The sequence below is a fragment of the Gekko japonicus genome, unplaced genomic scaffold (genome assembly GCF_001447785.1).
Source record: "Gekko japonicus isolate JY-2015 unplaced genomic scaffold, Gekko_japonicus_V1.1 scaffold3920, whole genome shotgun sequence".
Lineage (NCBI taxonomy): Eukaryota > Metazoa > Chordata > Lepidosauria > Squamata > Gekkonidae > Gekko > Gekko japonicus.
This window is the reverse complement of record NW_015173804.1, coordinates 71,403-95,451: the sequence shown is the minus strand read 5'-3', so window position 1 is coordinate 95,451 and position 24,049 is coordinate 71,403. Positions and strand designations below refer to the sequence as shown.

Here is a 24,049-nt window from a genome sequence, read left to right as displayed (position 1 = left end):
TTTCTTTAAAGAAATGGTGCTTAAGGACTGCTCAAAAACTTACTCCCCTCCGAGAAATATGAAGCTACTGCATGTTCCAAGAAATTATGGTCTTGCCTTGTTCACAAATCAATACCAGGTTAAGACTGACACAAGCTAGATTCCCAAATCTGTTTTTTTCCTCTGAGATAAATCAAAGTTACCTGTTGTAGAAGTCACTAGCAGATTTTTGTCCACTGTAACATCAAAGTAAACTCATTAAGATTTCATAGCTATCTACTACATTTTTATCGCATGCTGTCTCCATGGTCCTCTGGAGGCTGGATACAGTTTTCCCTTCCAGATTTTAATCTCACAACCACCCTTAAGGAAGGTTAGGCTGCGGATGTGTTACTGGCTCAAGAGCACACAGCAAGTTTCATGGCCGAGTAGGGACGGTTTGCAACCACATTTTCTCTTGTATGAAAGCTGTTAAATCAAGGTCCAACTTTTAGTAGTGAGGGATGAGTCATCTCTAGTGCAAGTATTGAGGCCAATTTAAGATGTCAGGACATGGCCACAGTTTAAAATAGAAGCACAGTGCCACACCAAAATGTTGCAAAATGAACTAACAAAGACTGTGGATAAGGCCACCCTGACATCAGTTTTTGCAGGAAGTAACATACAATGATGTGATTGCCAAGAAATCTGTAAGTGACATGATATGCAAAGTAGCTCAGAAACCCCATTTTAAAACATTTGATGAGAGTTTTAAGGATCAGATACACTAATGGGAAAGGTGAGCCTGTGAAGCAAGTTCACATCAACTGAAGCCACTTCTCATGTAAACAAGCTTCTAGCATTGCAACAGAAGTTGAAAGTAAAGGATCATCATTTAATAGGTATAGCACAGTTCTTCTGCAGGCCCAGAAACTGACCAGCGAGTGGACCACTCCTCTGACCAAGTTTCCCTAGTGTATCATATTCTGTATGTATATGTAGATATATTATACAAAATAGACGCATAACAGACACAAGGCACCTATAAAGCTACAGTTATACTTCTCCCAGCCCTTAGAAAATAAGAACATATAACCACTAATAGAAGGCTATCATTTATACATAAACTTTCAGAAATTGGCAGCTGCTTTATTTTTGTGTTTAAGCTTTTTACAATTAGATCCTAAGTACCTTTATGGGTATTTAATATATTGGTATGAATGCATTTAAGCTAGGCAGGGTGTTTTTTTCTGTCATTGTCAGTGACTTATAAAAGAAGGCAACTAACTGCAATGTTTAATTGTCAAAACACTAAAAACAGAACTTCCATTCCACTTCTCAATTACAGCATGTAGGAAGATAGGGAGGAACAACAGTCTATTATTTACGAATTATAAACAAATTGTCAGTGGACCTACGAACTGGAAGTCATGTTTACATTCAGAAGTAATTGGGGCAATGCAATAAAATGAATTATATTTTAAAATGCATTTGGGTTGTTTATTTGGGAAAAGCTGATTGTTGAAAAGCTTGCAGGTAGGAAGCCCCTTACAGGAGCTGCGGTGGCTCAAGTGGTTAAGATGCTGAACTGCAGGCTGTGGAAGGTCAGTAGTTCAGCAGTTCAAGACCCGGGTGCCGCAAGACGGAGTGAGCTCCCGTCTCTAGTTCCAGCTCCTGCCAACCTAGCAGTTCGAAAGAAATTGCAAGTAGATAAATAGGTACCACTTCGGTGGGAAGGTAACAGCGTTCTGTGCGCCTTGGTGTTTAGTCATGCTGGCCACATGACTACAGAAACGTCTTCGGACAGCGCTGGCTCTTCGGCTTTGAAACGGAGATGAGCACTGCAACCCTAGAGTCGGATTCGACTGGCTTTCGAGCAAGGGAACCTTTACCTTTTTAGGAAGCCCCTTAAAGGTAAAGCGAATGGTGTGTAAATCAAATGTTTTATACCCCATGGGGAGGGGAATCCTGATGGTTCCTTAAGGACGAGAAGAGTTATCAGTGCCTTAAAGACTAGAAAAGTTATTGTCGTATAAACTATAATAGAAAAAATAGGTCACAATAAATATTCATCTTTAATATTCATATTTTTTTCTGCAGCAGACTAACACAGCAGACTAACACAGATCCAACTCATGAATTCCAAATGGCCAGTATTACAGGACACACCAGAACAGTATTCAGGTGCAAAGTTGTGACCAGCTTAGTGGGCAGTAAGGTCTCGTGTGTGCCCACTTAGCTTTAATATAAGAGATTTAAGAGAACTACAATCAGTAGTTGCTGCCCCTTTTCTGGTTCTTCCATGCACTTTTTTAGCATCAGGGGCTATGTGATTTAGATACAAACATGATCTTCATAGTATGCAATGGCATAAACCACAGCCTATACGAGCAGCCTAAGATGAGATATTCCATTTCTAGTATTAGCATCCAAACCTTTGCTTAATTATGAACAACTGCTGTCATGATAGCTGGCATGTTATGCAACTCCTACAAATTTTGATGTATTGATCTGTTTGCTTTAGCATTTTTAAAGCCTTCAAACTGCTTAACTATGGACTTGGTCACTTTTGAAGAAATTTTCCATCACCTGCAACTTCCAGCCATTGGATATGCCTAAAACTCAAAATCTTTTGAAGAAATTTTCCATCACCTGCAACTCAAAATGCATTTAATAGGCGTTTCCCCAATCAAATTCTGTATTCCAGGTAAGACTGGGAAAATTTGCCCACTGTCACTTAAAAACAAAACAAAATCAACAAGTCACATGAGTAGATAAAAATATGATTCTCTTTACTGGGGCACATTACAGACAAAAGACAGTCGAGGGCAAATACCGAGAACACATCTAAAACAGCCATCGGTAATCAAATGTTAAGTTCGGAAATAGACCAGACTAGTTTTAGTAGCAACTGGACATGAAGGCCATGTAAGCCGCAACTCCAGAGTCACCAACCTCTTAATGGAGGTTACAAGCATGCAGTGCTGCTACCTCAACTTTTGGTAGCAAGCATCACAGACAGGATCAAGAATAAAGAGAAACAGTATTTATTACAAAGCTGTACACCATCTGAATGCCCTTCATATTAATCTGATCTTCCTGTACCCTTCCATTCCAGCTCAGTGCAAGGAAAGGTACAATAATTTGACATTCAAACAGATTTGCTGTAAAGGAGTTTCCAAACAAAAGAGGACCGCTTCTATTGCGTAATTGCTTGGCGATTACCAAACTGGTCCAGTAATTTTGTTTCTGTCAAGAGACAAAAGTTTCAAAATTGGATACACTGATGGGATTTGAAGTTTGAGAACCATTTGTTCCTCTAGCGCAGAACACAAGCCACCCTTTTCTCTCCCCAGGTTAGGTATTTTGGTTATACAAATGATCACATTTCCTAGGGGCAACACAGCAGGACTAAGCCTGGACTGTGTGTACACAAAGAAAAGAGAGGCTTAGATTTCCATTCATTACAGTTGAATGTGGTATACTACCAACATAAGTTCTCTTTAAAAAAATAATAATAAAAACAAGATGGCGATGTTAGGGACTGTTGTGCTTCCCTGCATGGGCACCCATTCTTTGTGGATCTTGAGAAGGATAGTGGATGGGACCTGGGGCTCTCATGAAAGGAGGTGGAGGACCCATGGCATGGAACATGTGTGGCCCGAAACCTGTGGAAAGAAGAGGCACATCAGTTTTCCCTACCTCAAACTGCCTGCTACAGATACATGCAACACCCCCAAATTTCCTGTTTCTGTGCCAAACACCCAAGCCTCCTTAATATTACATACTCTGGTTTACATGCTAATTTGCTGCCGTTCATTAATCTTGCTGCCTTGATCCAATCTTAGCTTCACTTACGTATCTTAACTCTGACTGGTTCTTCCTGATGCTTCCACACACCCCTCCAATCTTCCTGTATGTAAGGCTTGAAGAAATTTTGTTTTAATGTGTCTGAGGAAGTGCGCTTGCACACGAAAGCTTACACCTTAAATAAAACTTTGTTGGTCTTAAAGGTGCCACTAAATTCAAATTTTGTTCTACTGCTTCAGGCCAACACAGCTACCTACCTGAATCTATACTCTGGCTTAGTTGTCTTTAACACAATTTACTTTTGTTTTTAGCTCAATTATTCCTTATTTTGTTATTATTTGGATTTTTAGGCTGCCCTTACCTGCAGGGCTCAGGGTGGCTTACAACAGAACAGAACAATAAATAATCTAGATTAAATTAAAAACTAGTAATAAAATACAGCACACAATAGATACAACAGACTATTCCAAGGTGGTGAGAAATTTCGACAAAAATTGCAATGTGTGTAGACTAGATTTTTGCATTCTTTTACAACTTTGGCCATTTAAACAGACATGCTTAAAGAGTAAGGATAGGTAGCAAGGATGCAATCCAATGTATATTTACTTGGGGAGTAAGTCCCAATTTGAATTTAACATGCCTTATTTCCATGTAAGTACATGGAAGAGTAGGCTGTAGTTGGATTCTAGAGAAGAAAATACAAAACTGACTTGAAGGATGGAAACAGCATGGACTGAAACACCTGATACTGTATGTTACTTTACTGTCATCTAATCTATTCCCTGAAGTTGAAGATTAAAAACACACTTGCAAAAGATAACCAGACACAGAAATGAAATCTACAAATTCAAGGCTAAAAGATACCCATGGGTCTCTTTCCCAAACAGGAAGGGGGGGGGAATTACCAGGAGGTGGTGGTGGAGCAATGCCAGGAGGAGGTGGCAGGGCAATGTTCACCACAGCAGGAGGGCCACTGGGAGGTAGGTTGAAATAGTTTGCAGAAGCGGCTTCTTCTTCAGCGGCTGGAGGAGGAGGAAGAGCTGCAGGACACAAAACCAACGTATTATACTGTGTGCCGCAGACAGTATGCCGGCAAGAACAATCCAAGCACAGAGATGGGAAACCAGACTGCAGGGATCAGTGATTCTGTTTGATGCGCATGAACAAAAGAAGCTCCTTCCACAAAGCACCTGAATAAAGTAGTTTCAGCTTAATGAGCAAGCCCTTCCATTGCAACTCTTCTCTGTGTAATCCCTGTTAACTTGATTGATAAACCTTCTAGCTGTAGTTGCCATCTCTAAATCATCCAGCCTCCTGCTAGGCCCAATTCAAAATGCAGCCTCCTTAACTTCTAAGACAGTTGCCCATAGCACCTCTAGTTCCCAGGGACAGAACAAAGAAAGCCATTTATCCCCAACCCATTTTGCCTAACAAGTCACAATACAAAATGTTTTGCAAAGTTACTTGGGTAAATGATTAGGGACCGTGGTCGACACTACCATGTACAGCTTGCTGTGAATAAGATTCTTCTGGGCTGTAGTTGGATTCTAGAGAAGAAAATACAAAACTGACTTGAAGGATGGAAACAGCATGGACTGAAACACCTGATACTGTACGTTACTTTTTTGTCATCTAATCTATTCCCTGAAGTTGAAGATTAAAAACACACTTGCAAAAGATAACCAGACACAGAAATGAAATCTACAAATTCAAGGCTAAAAGATACCCATGGGTCTCTTTCCCAAACAGGAAGGGGGGGGGAATTACCAGGAGGTGGTGGTGGAGCAATGCCAGGAGGAGGTGGCAGGGCAATGTTCACCACAGCAGGAGGGCCACTGGGAGGTAGGTTGAAATAGTTTGCAGAAGCGGCTTCTTCTTCAGCGGCTGGAGGAGGAGGAAGAGCTGCAGGACACAAAACCAACGTATTATACTGTGTGCCGCAGACAGTATGCCGGCAAGAACAATCCAAGCACAGAGATGGGAAACCAGACTGCAGGGATCAGTGATTCTGTTTGATGCGCATGAACAAAAGAAGCTCCTTCCACAAAGCACCTGAATAAAGTAGTTTCAGCTTAATGAGCAAGCCCTTCCATTGCAACTCTTCTCTGTGTAATCCCTGTTAACTTGATTGATAAACCTTCTAGCTGTAGTTGCCATCTCTAAATCATCCAGCCTCCTGCTAGGCCCAATTCAAAATGCAGCCTCCTTAACTTCTGAGACAGGTGCCCATAGCACCTCTAGTTCCCAGGGGCAGAATAAAGAAAGCCATTTATCCCCAACTCATTTTGCCTAACAAGTCACAAAGCACTCTACAAAATGTTTTGCAAAGTTACTTGGGTAAATGATTAGGGACCGTGGTCGACACTACCATGTACAGCTTGCTGTGAATAAGATTCTTCTATGTAGTTTTGCATCATTTAATGTGTCATGTTAATAATCATGCTTTGCTTCAGATTTTTGGTTGGTTCCACAAATCTAATCCTATTGCATTGTTTATTAAATATCCCATTTTGTTGATTGTATTGACTTATTCTGTATAATCCGCCTTCAGTCCCAGTAAGAAATGTGGACAATAAATAAATAAAATACCATGTTTTTCAAACCTTACCTCCAGGTAGACCAGGGACAGGCTCCAGTTTTATACCAGATTCTGTGGTCCCTTCTCTTTCCTTCTCCTTTCCTCTGGCTGCTTGAGACCTGAAGGCCAAACCAAAGATACTTGAGCAATACTTAAGTGGGTAAAGTAAAGGTAAAGGTTCCCTTGCTCGAAAGCCAGTCTGTTTGATGCGCATGAACAAAAGAAGCTCCTTCCACAAAGCACCTGAATAAAGTAGTTTCAGCTTAATGAGCAAGCCCTTCCATTGCAACTCTTCTCTGTGTAATCCCTGTTAACTTGATTGATAAAACTTCCTTCTAGCTGTAGTTGCCATCTCTAAATCATCCAGCCTCCTGCTAGGCCCAATTCAAAATGCAGCCTCCTTAACTTCTGAGACAGGTGCCCATAGCACCTCTAGTTCCCAGGGGCAGAATAAAGAAAGCCATTTATCCCCAACTCATTTTGCCTAACAAGTCACAAAGCACTCTACAAAATCCACTTGAGCCACCGCAGCTCCATTAAGTGGGTAAGCTTGACCATAAATTTAGAAATTCAGTGTTACCAAGTTATAAAGGGGGGAGGGGCTGCAGGGAAAGAACAGATAATATTCTACTTACAAGCAGCTGTATGGGTCAGTCGATTTCCCACAGGCCCAGCATTCCCCACCTCCCTCCAGAGCAATGCTCCCTTTAAGCATGGAGTCTTGTGAGCAACAATTCTACTTTGTGAGCTACTGGCATTAAAGTTGTGAGCAAGCGATTTGGCTACTGCATAAATTAGCTTGCTCTGGAGCCATCCTTCCTGAGCTAAGACAAAAATGTGTGAGCTGGAGGCTAAAAAAACGGTGAGCCAGCTCACACTAACTGAGCTTAGAGGGAACACTGCTCCCAAGATAGCTTGGAAAGTCTGAAACTCAGCCAGCACAGTAGAACCAGAAGTGTGCTATGTGGCTTGCATTAGACTTGACGTATGCAGCTGACTGCGGAAACACGAAAATTTGTGCAGAGGAAAATGTCTAAAAGAAACATGCCTGCTGCCATCTCCCCTTCTCCCAGTCACTCACCTGCCCCATTTCACATTAAGCCTGCGGCCGTTAACAATAAGCTTGTTGAAGGACTTCTCCGCTGCCACTTCTGCAGCTTGTCGTGTGGCAAACTGGATGAACGCGCACTGCTGCCTCTGCACCACAGTTATCGTCCGGATCTCACCAAACTGATAGAAGTGATTTCTGAGGAGGAAACATACAGTCCAATACAGTGATACTGTCCCTCATTACTGCTGGTCAGGCCACTCAGACTCTTGATATGCTACACAGCTGCAGAGACATGAAGCATCTCTCTATACCAGGTATGGAGAAGTTTATATCCACACTTCTGTCAGCTGGAATCTGGAAGTGTTTTCTTCCTCTTTGTATAGAAACCATAGTTACTCCCACAGTCCCTTACTAAGAAATATAAAATGGATCCTTTGTAAAGAGAGCAATGCTACAGATTTAAAATTGGCTTTCATTTTAGCCACTGAAGCTGTTTGCTGTATAAATCCAGCTTTTAACTATTAGCTGGTAAGACAGACTTTCTTAGTGCATAAATACGATCGTTCCTACACAGTTCAAGGGTAACCAAAATACACCATTGCTGCTTTCTACACTGAATGTCTTATTTTGGTGAGTGCCCTTCATCAGCTATTTGTTCTTGTATTGTTGGTTACATGTGTGCACCACACAAATGCAGAGATCTGTACAAAACTTTTAGATGCAAAAAGAGAAACATGAAGGAACACGGCTACTTGAAGAAGGCTAGACAGACATACACTGTACCAGCTGTTTTCCAATATATTCTTGGAAGCGCACACTAGTGTAGATACACCCTTCCTCAAAGAAATGCATGCAACACTGTGAAGACATGAAGCCAGAACAAGAGCTGGGTATGTCATACCTAAGATCTGTCTCAGTGATAGTGTCACCCAGACCGCCAACATACAGTGTTGTTATTGTTTTGTCATCTGGTGGGTCCAGACGAGGCATTGTGGAAGCTCGTTTGAGAAGCTTGTCAGCCACAGGATCATTAATACCATAATAACGATCTTTTATGTTCTGATCAGCAAGAGGATCGTCTGGATCTGTAGGTTTTTCGTGCCTAAGAATTCAGAAACAACATTTTACGACATCTGCTGAAAACAAGTGCCAATTTCATGCTTCAGTTTTCCTCTAGACTTAAAAAATTCTAATTAAGTAAACCTAAACACCTCTATAGTTTTGCTTTCAGCCTCATTAGTCATCTAAATGAAAGGCAGCATTTGGACTGGAAGTATGAAATTGTTTTTCAAAACAAAGGACCTCATCAAGATACATTTAGATGATCAATTATGGGCAGATTTTGCAAACACTGGGAATAAAAATCTGTCACTGGTGTGGCCTGAGGTCTCCCAACGGTCAGCTCAATTCACTCGGCAAACACTTGCACAGGAGCGATACTCCCATTCTGATGTTTGCCAAGTCAACAATCAACTTTTGCCCCATTGTTTAAATATACCAGCATTATTTTCACTTTGCTGTGCAGTTACTTGTGCATCTAAAACATTGCATCTCAAGAAAGTAAAAAGGGAGAATATCTTTCTCAGCACAACTATACCTGTAGGGACACTCTTCCCCTCTCTTACATTCTCCTTTCACCCAAAATGAGCAGATGTGTGGCCGATTGCGTTTGTAATAAGGTGTGGTCCGAGCCAGCTTCAGCAACATGTCACTGGTAGACGTAGCCTTTCCTAGAGCACCGACAGGCCGAGTGCCATCAGAGTTCATGATCTGGAAAGGCAGATAAACAGGCATAAACATTAAGGTCAAGCAGAAGGTTCACTTAGCTCACAGCACAAATTACACAAGAGACATTGCTTCACCTCTCTTTCCATATTTTGAGTATAATATTCTTTATTAACATCCGACTTGGGCATATCATCTTTAAGTGAGAGTCCAGCATCTCGAACCTGAATAGGTAAACCTAACATTTGAAGAAAAAAGAGCAATTAATAAAGGCAAAACAGTCAAGAGCTTATTACTGCAGCTGTGACTATTTAAATAATAATAATGTGCATCTTTCTTAATTTTTACCAAATAGGGTAAAGAACCCTTGGAAACAAAGTATGCATTAACGGACAAAACTCTGCTTACCAAGAAATGCAAACATTTAAACTGGAAGATTGCTTAATTTCAGTGTGCCTTCTACATACCTATCAAAATACCTCCGTATATCACTACCATCCAGTTAATAACACCTGTTATCCTTCACCTTTCATAATGATTTTTTCCCCCTTTAGCACACTCTGGTGATTGTATTTTGCACAACACAATCCTAATCCTCACCTATGATAACACTTTACCCACTTGTTACATCAAGCCCGGGTCCTCCCAATTCCTTACGATGACAAAAGGAAATTGCCACAATACAAATTATTTATATAGACAACTCCCAACAATGATCAAATTAATAGTATTTAATGACTAAAAGGAAAGCTGTCATGTTTTATGTACAACTGGGACTGCTGTACCAGTAACCTTTGGTGGACTGCTGCAGACACAGTTCCAAAAATATTTCTAGGCTGCCTCTTAACACAGTTTGAGACAGCTTACAATGCTCAGTAAACACGAAAAATAAAATATATACTTATAAAAACAATCCTAAAACAAAACAAAGCCCCATCTGTCGTAACTGCCCATCATAGGTCAGAAATGGGGGAAACAAAATGGTACTTCTGCTGAAGATATGAAATACTGAGAAGGTTCATATGGGAGCAGAATATCCTTCAACAAGCATGGTAATTGCATTCTGTCTATCTCATAACCCTGCCCCCAACCTGTAGTTGGTTGTGATATACAACACTCACTGTGATGTATTAACATACAGATTATGCTACATCAGATAGAAAGGCTATAGAGGATTCAAGGAAGTATGAGTCCAAAAAGACAGCTTGCAAGGGTGATAGCATATGTACATATTTTCCATACCGAAAGAACCACCTTATAAGATGCTTCACCAGAGGGCGTCTCAAGCAGAGGGGTGACTTTAGGCAGGCAAGTGTTGCTGCACTAAAAAGCTCCATGCTTGCATGGGGCATGGTACATTTAGGCACAGCCCCCTGGATCATTCCAAGAGTCAGTTGCAGCCTTTCCTGGATGGGAAAGATCTTGCCACTGTGGTACACGCCCTGCTAATATCTAGATTAGATTACTGCAATGTGGTCTACATGGGACTGCCCTAGAAGACTGTCCAGAAACTACAGTTGGTTCAGAATGCTGTGGCCAGAATGTCAACTACGTGGGTTGTAGGGACCGTATCACTGCAGTCTTGTTCCATCTATACTGGTTCCCACTTTGCTTCTGAGCTCAATTCAAGGTCCTGGAATTAACCTTCAAAGCCCTTGAGGCAAGTATACCTTAAGGACCACCTTCTCCCATATGATCCTACCCATCCATACAAGTCGTCTTCAGAGGCCCTGCCTTGGGTGCCCCCACCATTTCAGGCTAGATGGGTAGCAACCCAAGGAAAAGCCTTCTCAGTCATGGTACCAAAACTTGGGAACTCCCTCCCCAGGGAGATTAGCGTATTTTCCTCTAGCATTGTCTTCTGCTAGCAGGTGAAGTGTTTTTTCTTTTGTTTGGCATAGCCCCAGTAACTCTTGCTATCCCTCCTCCTCCCTGATTGTTCTGCTATGTGTGTTTATATGTTTTTACTGAAATGTTTCTTTTATATATTTTTTATTATAATATATTATAATTAATATTTTGATGTATACCACCTTGGGGACCCTATTTTGATGGAAAAGCAGCACTGAAATGCTTTAACTAAATATAAACTAGCAGGTGCAATATAAACTCATTCAAAGGAACAAAGTGTGGATGATACCCGTAGAACTCAATCCAATGATCTTCCTGCATAGGAGTGAGCTGGGCACACATTATACATGACAATATCCACTTCAGCTCCCCATTACATGTTGCCATGTTGTCTGGGGAAGGTGGTGCAAATTCAATAAAATGAATGAATTGGCACCACAGTGACAACAATGTTGCTATTGGATATCTACTCCCTTGTAACATCCTTTATTGTATGCAGGTCTGCATTAGGAAGAACAGTCCACACACAGAAACACGTTTCTGTACACATACTGCCTTTGCTTCACTGGAGGCAACACTGTGTTAATTTGGGACTTGTTCAATATACCAGAATGATAACTACACACCATACTCTAGGTCAAGAAGGCAGGTCTGACAAACGTTCTTCAACTTGCTGCATGTCTGGCACACTTCAGTCTTCTTAAAGCGCATGCGTACACCTGGGCACCAACGGAACACTGTGAACGGCCTGGCACATATCTGAAACGAAGACTTAATTAGCATGTACCAACATAATCTAGGACCACAAGACATAAATAAGGTACACAATAGCAATGTCACTCTGAATCAGTATAACTATCATACACTCTGAAAACAAAACAAATAGTTCAGACAAGACCCAGTGGATATGGAAGTTGGCTGCAACATAATAGGAATATATTTAGTTCTCTTGGAACAATATTATCTACACTGGTCCCTGTTATTTGACTGGGGAACTAGGAGTACACTGAAAGTGAAAAATGAAAAGCAACAAAGGAAGATAACATTTTGCCTTCAAAACAGACCTTAACAAAAAGCACTTGTTTACACTATGCAAGGGATTTTTCTTGCATTGAACTGGCAGGACATTATTTAAATGTTCTACCAACTTTGATGAAGGTTAAAGATTACTTAAAAGCTTAACCCCCTTAGGACACTGGGTTGAATCCAACCCATTTTTTCTATCAATGGAAAGGATTACTCCACTAGAGGAATCCACCAGCAGAATTACTGGCAGAATCTAAATCAATGACATTCAATCTTGGAAGATATATGAACAGAATTTGTAGATGGTACAACTACCCTTTAGAATTAAACTGCTTTGAAAATATCTTAAACATACCTTGCATTCTTTCCCATATTTCTCTTTGGTCTAGAACAACAACAACAAAACATATTAGTAAAAAAAAAATGGTGCACTTTTCCTTCACCAGCTCCCATTAGGAATCATCTGCTGGTTTAAATTCTCAGCACATGATATCCATCTGTTCTAACTGTCCTCAGGAAGAAATACAATCACTCCAGTCTCATATCATCACTGAAGTAAACAGAACATGCAACACAACCTTTCTTCTTCTAAAGAGATTAACAATAATAGTTCTATGGGATAGGAAAAGAATTCATTCTCTCAAAATATTTAGATCATCCCCCACCACCGAGACAGACCCAATCTGAAATATTATTTGGTATTATTTTCAATTCCATGCAAGAATGGAGAATATGACCTGCACATGGCGCTCCACTGCTTGCCACAAGTTTCCCCATTCTTCTTGTACTGAAGTGTAGTATTGTTGTATACACCAAAGGATACGTGGATTTCTCCCCTCAATTAAAGTTAACGGGGAAGGCCCTCAACAGGTTTGCCAACAGGCCTGGAGAAAAGAGTTCTGTTCATTTAACAGAGGATTAATGTGTGGAAAGGGGTAGCTGAAGCATTTCATGGCATGCATGGCTGTAAATAAAATCCCATCCAGCCTCTTTTAAAAGGACATTTTTTCTCCAGGCAGTTGGCAACCCCACCCTCAAGTACAAGCTATGTTTATACAGTGGAGTACATTCAAAACTTTGGATCAGAACACAAATATTAAGAACACAATTTTATGGAAATATAATCCCTACAAATAGCACAAAAATATGATTTCATAGAAAATTCTTACTATACGATCTGTTGCCCTTCTCTCTCAACCATGTCTACCTGGAAATCTTGCCAATTATATGTACAACCTTTCCAACTATATATACATACGACTGCTGATCTGTGACTACTTTGTAAAGAATTACCAAAATACTTACTAAAACACTAATCCCACAATAAACACACATTCCATCTAGTTTTTTACATAAACTTTTGAGAAGCATAAAGAGAGTAAGGGGTAGCATTGGGGATTTAACTTCCTCAAAGACACAAAAATCTCACTATGAAACAAGCCAACATCCCCAGATTGCACTCTTGTAAAATCTATATAGCTACAACTTGATTACAGAATAATATAGTCTAGTAATGCTTTCTTAAAAAAATAACCTTTACAGCAGGGTTAATCTTTTAAGGCATGTAGGTTTACATAAAGAAGTCCACAGAAGTTGGTATTTTCCCCTTCTTTCATGTTGATTGTGTATATTATATTCTTAGCATACAAACACCAGGGTTTTATTTGTTCACCCCTCCCTACAAATACATAAAAACACATACCATTCGGATATATGGGTTTTCTCCAAGACACGTCTGACACAAAATGGGGAAATCCTACATGAAAGACAAGAAATTTATTTCCAGGCTAAGATAACAGCTGAATTTACCATACAAAAACATTAAAAAACCTCTATAGTCTGTTTTAAACTGGACTGATGCTATCACAGGCATTAATTCCTTAGTATGCCCAATCAGCAGGATTCACACGTTACTTGCTCACCAAAAGGAAAGAGAACATAAAATATACACAACCATCACATAATACTATAAGCTTTAAAAAATGAATTCCCCACATATATTTTCTTATTAGTCAAGTCAAGAAATGGTTCAGACACTCCATTAGAAGAGAAAAACGGAGAGCATTCAGCATCCAAGATGCTTTCAGGTGGGACTGAAATGCCTCTTAGCATGCAAGCTTTTATTTTTGCAGAACAGTATGTTCACTTCTCAGAATAAAAAAAAATTCTGCAATTTTGACAGCTATCACACAAAAATAGAAAACAAGAAGTACAGATTACATTTTAACCACATATACCAAAATATACCAAGGATTAAGTTTTCAGGTATAGGAGTTAATTTTTTTTACCCATTCCAGAGATGTGTCCTTTTCAATTATTAAAGCAAAACAGACTGAACTCCTGTAGCACCTCAAAGACTAACTGATCTTTACTCCAGCATAACCTCTGTGGACCAGAGCAGTTGATAAAATAGGCTCTAGGGCACAGAAGTTTCTGTTAAAATAAGAGTCCACATGACTTTAAAGTGCCACAAAGCTGTTTTTTTTTTTGTTTTAAAAACTCAGAATACTGCAGAAACATCTGCATTTCCTCCAGGATGCGCCTTAGCAAATTGCATGAGGCTAAGAGGGACAAGCTATTTGCATGTTTTTCCCTGAGAAACCTTACGGGATACAAGGTGCAATTTGTGTTGTATATGAAAGCTCCGTTCAACAAATATAGCAAGATACACCTTCACCTTACATATGAACATAAGAGACAAAACCCAGCCTCTCAGACCTCCTCTATGATGCCCGTTACACGAGGGCAAGCGGCAGCTCCTGCCTCTCTCCGCCTCCCAACACCACCTGCTTCCCTTGACCAGACAGGGGACAACTAGACAGTTGTGGACCCTTCGGCTGCGGGAAGAGGGGCTTGAAAAGGCGCGCTCCTTTCCGTCGGGGCCCTGAACGCACCCCCGTCTGCCGCTCTACCTTACCGCATCCTCCCAGTTCTGCCGATTATAAGTGTTGGATCCTAGAGACGTCGCCATCTTGACACACGGAAAAGCGGGCACCGGATGTGGACTGCCTGCACACCGGAAACATCGGCCTCACTCCATCTCTCTTTAAGGAAGGGGCGGAGAATCGTCATGGAAAAAAAGATACGGACGTGGAGTTTAAGGGGGCGGGGGAATAGCGCAGAGGAAGAGAGGCCGTTTGGACGCCGGCGTAGAAGAGGCGGAAGCAGCGCGTCGTGTGGAGTCTCCGCGGTCTGAACATTAAAAGAAAGAGTATTCCCTAGGACGAAGTCTGGGTCCAGGGGCACCTTTAAGACCAACAAAATTTTATTCAAGGTATAAGCTTTCATGTGCAAGCACAATTCCTGAAATACACATTTTTGAGTCCAGCGGCACCTAGAGGGAACAGTGGTCCAGTGGCACCTTTACAGCAACAGTTCACTCAAGGTATGAGCTTTAGTGTCACTGTGCATGCACATTTTTTCTAATACATTGGAAAGTAACAGTTCAAACTTATAGACATTCCAATGTATTCGAAAAAGTGTGCATCCCACGAAAGCTCATACCTTGAGTAAACCTTTGTTGGTCTTAAAGGTACCGCTGGACTCTAAACTTGTTCTGCTGTTTCAGACCAACACAGCTGCCCACCTGTATCTATCTTCCTCAGATACATTGAAACAGAATTTCCTCAACCATCACATATAGGTGTGTGTGGAGGGGGGGTTGCCAGGAGGGACTAGTCTAGAACAGGGGTGGCCAGTCTTCAGCTTGGGAGCCACATGTAGCTTTTTCACACATATTGTGGAGCTCCCGGCAGGGTGGCGGGGAAGGGGAGACATACCTCCCTAATCGGTGTTCCTTTTCCCATTCAGTGTTCCCTTCCCTGGGTAGGGTTGGGGGGAGCAGAGAAAGAAAAGATGTTGTTAATGTTAGGTCCAGTGATTGTGTTGTTTGCGTGTATGTGGCAGCAAAGTCGGCATCTGGGTTTATTGCAAGCTCTGGTACCAATGTCCATATTCAAATTAGATGTTGTATTATCATGGGTGAGTTGCTTGAGATTAGAGGAGTGTCTGTGCATAAGAAAAGGTTCACTGCCCAGTACTTGTGAAAGAGAACTGTCATTATCCAGTAGAGGCAAGTTGCTGATGATGCATTGAACTGTTCTGAGTTGAGAGCTGTATGTGACCACTAGTGGTGTTGTTATTGTCTCTTTGGGCCCTGTCTTGCAACAGATTTTCTCTGGGTACCATTCTGGCTTTGTTAATCTGTCTCAGATACTTTGGTTCCAAAAAAAAAAAGTTTGTTGTAGATCCCACAGGTGAGAATCTCTGTAGGATGGGAGCAGATGTAGCATACAGCCTGGTTGCATCTATGACACTGTTTAACCATCTCATCCTTTGCCATCCCCGTCTTCTTTGGCCTTCAATCTTTCCCAGCATCAGGGTCTTCTCTAGTGAGTGCTCCCTTCTCATTTGGTGGCCAAAGTATTTGAGCTTCATTTTCATTATCTGGCCTTCCAGGGAACAGTCAGGGTTGATTTCTTTTAGGATTGACTGATTTGATCTTCTTGCAGTCCAAGGGACTCTCAAGAGTCTTCTCCAGCACCATAGTTCAAAAGAATCTATTCTTCGGCGCTCGGCCTTCCTTATAGTCCAACTCTTGCAGCCATACATGACTACTGGGAATACCATTGCTTTGACCATGCGGACTTTTGTTGGCAGGGTGATGTCTCTACTTTTTATCATGCTGTCGCTTTCCTCCCAAGGAGCAGGAGCCTTTTAATTTCATGGCTGCTGTCACAGTCTGCGGTGATCTGGGATCCCAGGAACGTGAAGTCTGTCACTACTTCCACGAGTTCCCCTTCTATTTGCCAAGGAGTGATGGCGCCAGATGCCATGATCTTAGTTTTTTTGATGTTGAGCTTCAAGCCCACTCTTCGCTCTCCTTTTACCCTGATCAGGCAAGAGGCTCTTTAGGTCCTCTTCACTTTCTGCCATTAGAGTGGTATCGTCTGCATATCCGAGGTTGATCTTTTCCCCAGCAATCTTAATTCCCGCTTTTGATTCATCCAGGCCAGCATTTCGCATGATGTACTCTGCATATATATTAAATAAGCAAGGTGACAATATACATCCTTGTCGTACTCCTTTTCCTTTGCTGAGCCTGGCTGTATACAATGGATCATTTGGTATGTTTAGGATAGTGGCTGGAGACATATGTTTGTCAGTTAGTAGGTTCCTGGTATAAAGTGGTGTCTATGCGTCCATTGTGTATTTTTACAGTAGTGTCCAGAAAATGTATTTCTTGCATAGATTGGTTCATTGTCAGGTTGACTGTGGGGTGAAAGTCATTGATAGGGATAGGGTAGCCAGTGTGTCGCATCTCTATAGTTCTCTGCTTGCCTAGCTTAGCCTGACCTGTGTCTGGTCCTGAGCAATGTGCGGCCTACTGCCTGGCTGACATGACACTTTCTGTTTGCCTTCTCTAGGGGTTTAGCATCTTTAGCAGCCATGGGATGCCTCAGCATTAATATTCTGTTAATCATTGCTCTCAAGTTAGGCACAGGAGGAAATACTTGAAGGGCGGCGCATTGTAGTCCTTGAAAACAAAAAGGGACATCTTTGCTTAATTATATTTTTATACTCCCCTACCATTCCAAGATGCTTAGGGGGGCTTTCATGCCTTTTCTTTCCATTTTGGCTTCACAATTACCCTGTGAGGTAGGTTAGGAATAGGCTGACAGGAGAGTGACTGACTCAATAACACTTTCAAAAGAGTAACAGAGTTAGTCTGTTGTAGCAATGTAAAACAAAAATCTTCAACATTTTCTGTTCCTTGGCCGCATCAACCAAAAGGGAGACTGTAGCCAAGCAATCAGAAAGAGACGGCTGTTATCACCGTTCACCTGCTGTCTCGAATCTAACAGGAACTGACCCATTTGGTTGTCAGTAATATCCAAGCTAGTTTTGCCAGATTCAGGCTTCGTGGCCTACTTCAAGCACTATACCCCTGAGCATAAAGAGCTAGTGAAAGTTGGACAATGACGAAAGCTGACAGGAAGAGAGTTGATTCATTTGAAATGTGGTGTCGGAGGAGTGGTTGGTAAAAAAAACAAATAAATGTGTTCTAGATCAAATCAAGCCTGAACTCCCCCTAGAAGGTAAAATGAACCGAGCTGCTCGTATTTTGGTCACATGAGACGTTTTCTCAATGGGATCTGTTATGTATGGAAATAGAATGTATGAATGTATGAGCTTGAGTCTGACAAAGGTATTGTAAACCGACCTATCAGAGCAAAGGAAGTTCTGGAGGGAAGTGATTTTTCTTTATGTACTACATTTGATTGGATCTTATCTGACTTGTGGGTGTGGCTTGCCAAGCCCAGACTGTTGAAAAAGGAGCCTGTTGCTCCATTGTTTGTCTTGTTCTGGTTCTTCTGATTTCGTGTTCAATAAAGCTGTTATCACCGTTCACCTGCTGTCTCGAGTCTCGTATATAACAGGAACTGACCCATTTGGTTGTCAGTAATACCCAAGCTAGTTTTGCCAGATTCAGGCTTTGTGGCCTACTTCAAGCACTATATCCCTGAGCATAAAGAGCTAACTACCTACTAGAAGGAAAAACTAGTGTGGTGTAATACTGGACTGAATTCTGGGAGTTTCAAGTTTGAATGCCCACTGTGCCATGGGAACCCTTTGGGTGATCTTGAGCCTGACATATATACACATAACCTACCTCACAGGGTTGTTGTGAGGATAAAATGGAGGATAGCAGAAAAATGTAAGCTGCTTTGGATCCACATTGGGCAGAAAAACAGGGTGCAAGTGAATAAATGACAGCAACTAGTTGCTTCAATTTTACTTCCACCACAAATTCACAAGCTCTAGTCACAACTACTGTTTCTCTCAGTCTTATCTGCAATATTAAAACAGGCTAGTTTCCATGGCTGAAGAATTAGCTTAGTCATGCATATGAAGCATTTGGAGCACCTAAAAAGCACTACACAGAAGTACCGATGGTTAAATACCTCTACAAAACACAAATCAGTTTAAACAATGCTGCATAGCTCAACACAGTTATGCATACATGTGCTGCAGTTTCATAAGACACAAGCAGTGGAGAAAATTATAGGACATGCCCTGTTATACGGATATTCTCATCTCCTCAAAAAGCTCTATTCTAAGTGGCAAGTAGTGTACAAAATGCCCTATCCAGAGTGTGAGACTCAGAAGTGGACCTCAAACAAAAAAAAACTCTTATCCCAATTAGGGGAAGGGGCTGTGGCTCAGTGAAAGACCTTCTGCTTTAGAAGCAGGTTCAATCCTGGCCATCTCCAGTTAAAGATCAGGCAGTCATAATGTGAAAAACCTCTACCTGAGACCCCGAAGAATCACTGCCAGTCTGACTAGGCAATACTGACCTTGATGGACCGATTGCCAGATTCAGTGTGAGGACTTTGTGTGTGTTTGGTTCTTTTAGAAGTAGTTTCACCATGGCTCAAGTAGCTTAACTCCTATAACAAAACTGGCCCTCACTGTCTGCTTTCAAAAATATTTACATGCTAGTCGTGTTGAAGCTGAGAGCACTTAACTAGAAGTCACTTATAATCTTTTTTTTTGGGGGGGTACTGTTTTTATCTGGTGCATTTTATACATTGTTAGCTGCCTTGACGCCCGTTCAGGGGAGATGGAGGAGGATATAAATTTGATAAATAAATAACCTCCCATCCAGGGACTGGTCAGGTCCACAACTGCTTAGGGCTATCACTGACAAGAATACCAGGTGCTCCCACAGCATTCCCTTGCCCAGTCTTTCCAGCCATTGTTGAGGAGGGAAAACCTGAAATCATTTAATCACTGCTCAGGTTCAACCCCACAGATGCTTTGTTGGTACTGCAAGAACATGCCAGTCCAGATGTCTTAAACTCATAAACCAGATAGTATAATCTTGCACTGCAGGGAGGGGGAGAAAAACACACACAAACAGCTTTGGCTGCTTCTTTATTTCAAAGTTCACTACATTAAACAGTAAGGCAGAGTGCTTCCAGTGTCCTCTTGTGAAGAACCAGTGAGATGTTTCTGCAGAATTGTGTGGAATACATACCAACAGTAATTCCTATGCTTTGTAAGATTAAACAAGAAAAAGAAACAAATCCCTTGACTAAGTTGTTACAATCCAATATATTCTTCCGTTTTTGAACCAGCCCTTATGGCCTCCAAAACATATCCTATACACATTACGAGCAGGACTATTAATTTTATCAGCACAGCAAGATCTCAGCTCTTATCTTCAACTTGCAAAATATTACTTGGCCAAGAAGTGGCTTGGGGGAGGTTAAATCAGGAATTATTTGGATTTAGTTTATAAATTGAGGACAGCAGACACTAACACTACACATTTAAGCATAAACACTGGCTAGACTTCTAAATCTCATGCTTTACATTATACAGTCTACACAAGCCCTGTAAACATTACGTTTTTTTTTAAACCACCCATTGCACAAACTAGAAAATAAGGCGCAACCTTCATCCAAATGCTTCCAGACAAATGCAGATCATTTTAAAATACACCTCTGAACAATCTGCGATCTACAAAAAGCACTTCTCCAACCATTTCCATTTAGTGTGTCTCCAATTATGTACTTAAATGAATAGTTTGCCTGCATTTGAAATAAGTATACCATCTTTTCCATTTGTCTAGAGTATTCTGTATAGTCACACTGCCATTTATTCCCATTGCCAAGATCTTTACAGTTTCCCCATTTGCTGCATGCTGCACATCAAACCCTCAATTCATAATACTTGTATCTGTTGCTTATTTCTAGAACCATCGGGTTAAAAAAAACCCACTGTGTTCCAATGCATTTCTTCTCAGCACTCTAGCAAACAAAAGGCTTAACTGACATGCATGTGTTGAAAGAGTCTCTGTGCGTGCGGCATGGCAATACTGATTTCAGGGTTACCAATCAAAATACAGAGCCAAGCCTTGGGTATTTCGTAGATTATAACAATTTATTCACTTAATCTGCTGCTCAGAAAGCCATGCTCATAGTGGTTTGGGTCTTAAGTACATACAGTGGAAAAATGCCCAGCGGGTGATGGTTGCTGCTTTCTCACATGGTGTTAGATTGAAACACACATACCAAAAGTGATCTCACCTATCAAAAAGCTTCAAATATCTTTGGTTCATACACTATTTTTAAAGGAATAACTTCACGAACACAAACAAGTGCCTCCTTTTCCAATCTCCTTGCAGCACCCCCTGCAGCTTCAATAAGTCATTTACAGCAGCATTTTCACTTACTGACTGCCCTATAACCTGTTTCATTTTAAACATGGATCTCCCAGCTAAAGAGTGGCAGAAACATTAAACCCCAAAACCAAAGAATACTGAGGATACACAAAGTGCCGTTTGCTTTTCATAATGGCCTTTCCTTAATAAACTGTACAGGACAATAGAATGTTCCTCAGAATGTCTATTTAGTACTTGAAACCGAGGATGGTAAGCGAGAGCGTATCCTGCTGCTGGCTGCTTTACAAGAAGATGGTACTGCAGCCTTGGAATAAATTTGTCTTGCCAACTCCATCTACTAGAAAGAGATTTTGGCTTTCTCTAGCTCTAGCTTTATGAAGTTGACACAAAGAATGGCTTTGCCAAGAAATCTCATGTGATTTGATCAAAACATAATGCAAGTACATAGATGGCCACAAGTGTGTACACTGAGTTTCGTGCTGTAAAGTTGACCAGATATGTGGCATAGTCAGAAAACCATCTTAGTAGGCACTGCAAAGAGAGAAGCAGAGGCACACATCGTTCGGAGGCATGGCTCTTCCTCTTTAATCCCACCTCCCCCACTTTTGGCTGATACATGTGGTGTGTGTTCTCATCCAAAGGAAGCTCTGTGAACCAGTGCCTTCAACATTTATCTGGGACACGTTCTTCTACGACAGTGACACGGTGCAGCACATGGCCATCTTTCAGGATCCAATTACTGACAGTCTTCAAGGAAGCAGAGGGCCCAGCCTGAGCTCCACGTGGTGAGTGAGCCAGATGACCTCACAGCTCTGATCACTTTCCTCCGTGGGCCGAATTGGAGCAGCGAGATTTTTAAATTCATGCTTCATCTTAAAACTTACAGTAACTTCTCCCTCTTCTTTCTGTGGAGTAACCTTGATGAATATGCCAACCTTGTTAGCCTTCCGAAATGCTATAATGCTGCAAAACAGAAAGGAAAATATTGAATATTTGCGTATTTGATAGAGTTGGCTTTTTTTTAAGGGACCTGTTTGATGTTTCAGGTAATAGCCTAATTACTCCACTGCAACCCAGATGTATTAATGAAAAGTTCTTGAAATAATATAATGATTTAAAGTAGGTCTATATATATTATCTCCAGTTCCAAGGTACGTGTTCAGGATTATTCAATATAGCATCATTTGCCAGCCAGGGTCTTGTAGTGGGCAGAGTGCTGGACTAGGATTTGAGAGACACAGGTTCAAAACCCCACTCTGCCATAGAAGCCTCCTGAGGGATCTGGGGCCAGTCTCACACAATCAGCCTAACCTACATCACAGGGTTGTTATAAGCATAAAATGCAGGAGAGAAGAATGATACAAGCACCTTTGGGTCCACAGTGGGAAGAAAAGTGGGGTATAAATGAAATAAACAACAAAGCATCCAACTTTCAGTTCTTTTTAAGGGGCCGTAGGTTTGAAAGACATGTTACAGCTATTATCTGCCCCTGATACTTAGAAACTTGTATTTAATGGATTTAATAGTCTTACATATGACCATGCCAATGTGGAAGTTTGCATACTGGATTCATTACATTCATTCAAATCTTCCCCTTTCAAATAGCCCCATACCAGAATATGTCCATGGGTCACCTAGTCCAGCCACAATTTCAGACTAAGTCTCAAAAGCATTTGTATAGTTCCATTAGCTGATAATGCTAAGATTTTATCTCCTTATTTCACAAAAACTCTATTGTGAACTACCATCACTACAACCTGCCACTGTGCAAAAAAATTCTGGATGAACAGACTTAATATCTGCTTAAAGCAGTGAACAAAGTAAGACAGATGGGGAACTGAGCAGAGACACAGCTTGCCCAAAGACCACATAATAAGTTGACAGCCATGCTGAGATCTGAACACGACTCTTTCAGGTCCAAGTCCAATGTATGCTCAGAACTACACCAACATTTATTTAAGATATGGTGCCATTTTGCTAGAATTTTTTGTTGAACCTGATTTACCTACTTATGTTACAGTTGCTTTGCAAATGTGATTAAGTTGCTGAGGTATATATGGAGATACTTGAGGCCAATCAACATTGCACTTTCCATAATGGAGGGCCTTGGAAACAATTAGTGTTCAAATGTAATTTATCAGAATGCTGATTACATCTTCTGCCCTTCATCACATGGTAAGTTTTGCACATCTGGTGAATTCAGCCACATTTGAGTGGCTGATGGTACTTGCCAAGAAGGCACAAGCTATGGTGAGCAAACTGCCTTCTAAGCATGGAGAAACAGCCACCTGGTGCCTCTTTCCATTGCCACTAACATGATATACATCTCAACTGGCCCTACGACAGCCATTTAGACAACCCAACAGAGAGCACGGCAAAGCACAACTTTCAAACCACTGACATACAGAACAAAGGAAACCAATTAGTGCTGGTCAGCTGCCAAAAGCCAATGCTGCCAACCAACAGTGAATCTGAGGTGACACAGTGTTAACCATTCACACAAGGTGGGGGGGGAACTCACTCGGGGTCATCCTGAAAATCTTGAGGCTCTGCCAACTCATCATATTCTGCTGCTGCATCTTTGCCAGCCAGAAGAAGCTCCTTGGTAGGAACCACCACCTGAAAAGTTGTTTGCATAAAGGATTAATGTGACAGATATTCAACTGCCTGTTATCAAGCTTCTTACATGTTACGGCAGCCATAAAAGGTTGATGCTGGACAGAATGTTTAGTTTTTTTGTAGCAATCACATGCTATTTCCAAGAAATCTCATGGAGGTGGCTACAACCAAGAGTACAGATTGTGTTTCCCAGCAACACCTTCAAGTATGTACCAACATTTGTGCTAGTAAGGTGCAATAC

The 24,049-nt window shown here is 41.3% G+C and overlaps 2 protein-coding genes across 2 annotated transcripts in view; both read right to left on the bottom strand.

Moving 5' to 3' along the window:
• Positions 1 to 2,749: 2,749 nt before the first annotated feature.
• On the bottom strand, positions 2,750 to 15,002 carry RBM22 (RNA binding motif protein 22). Its single transcript, XM_015423573.1, has 11 exons — positions 14,917 to 15,002; positions 13,702 to 13,755; positions 12,355 to 12,384; positions 11,600 to 11,732; positions 9,260 to 9,360; positions 8,995 to 9,167; positions 8,299 to 8,499; positions 7,428 to 7,592; positions 6,377 to 6,465; positions 5,536 to 5,670; positions 2,750 to 3,626 (listed from the first exon to the last, which is right to left on the bottom strand). The coding sequence occupies exons 1-11, from the start codon at positions 14,968 to 14,970 to the stop codon at positions 3,496 to 3,498; spliced, it is 1,266 nt and encodes a 421-aa protein (XP_015279059.1). The 5' UTR covers positions 14,971 to 15,002; the 3' UTR covers positions 2,750 to 3,495.
• Positions 15,003 to 19,924: 4,922 nt separating this feature from the next.
• DCTN4 (dynactin subunit 4) overlaps positions 19,925 to 24,049 on the bottom strand; it is a 21,431-nt gene continuing 17,306 nt past the window's right edge. The window contains exons 12-13 of the mRNA XM_015423572.1: positions 23,711 to 23,814; positions 19,925 to 22,152 (exon numbers count right to left, since the gene is read on the bottom strand). Coding sequence (XP_015279058.1) covers positions 21,939 to 22,152; positions 23,711 to 23,814 — 318 coding nt within the window. The 3' untranslated portion in view covers positions 19,925 to 21,938. The remainder of the gene's footprint in view (positions 22,153 to 23,710; positions 23,815 to 24,049) is intronic.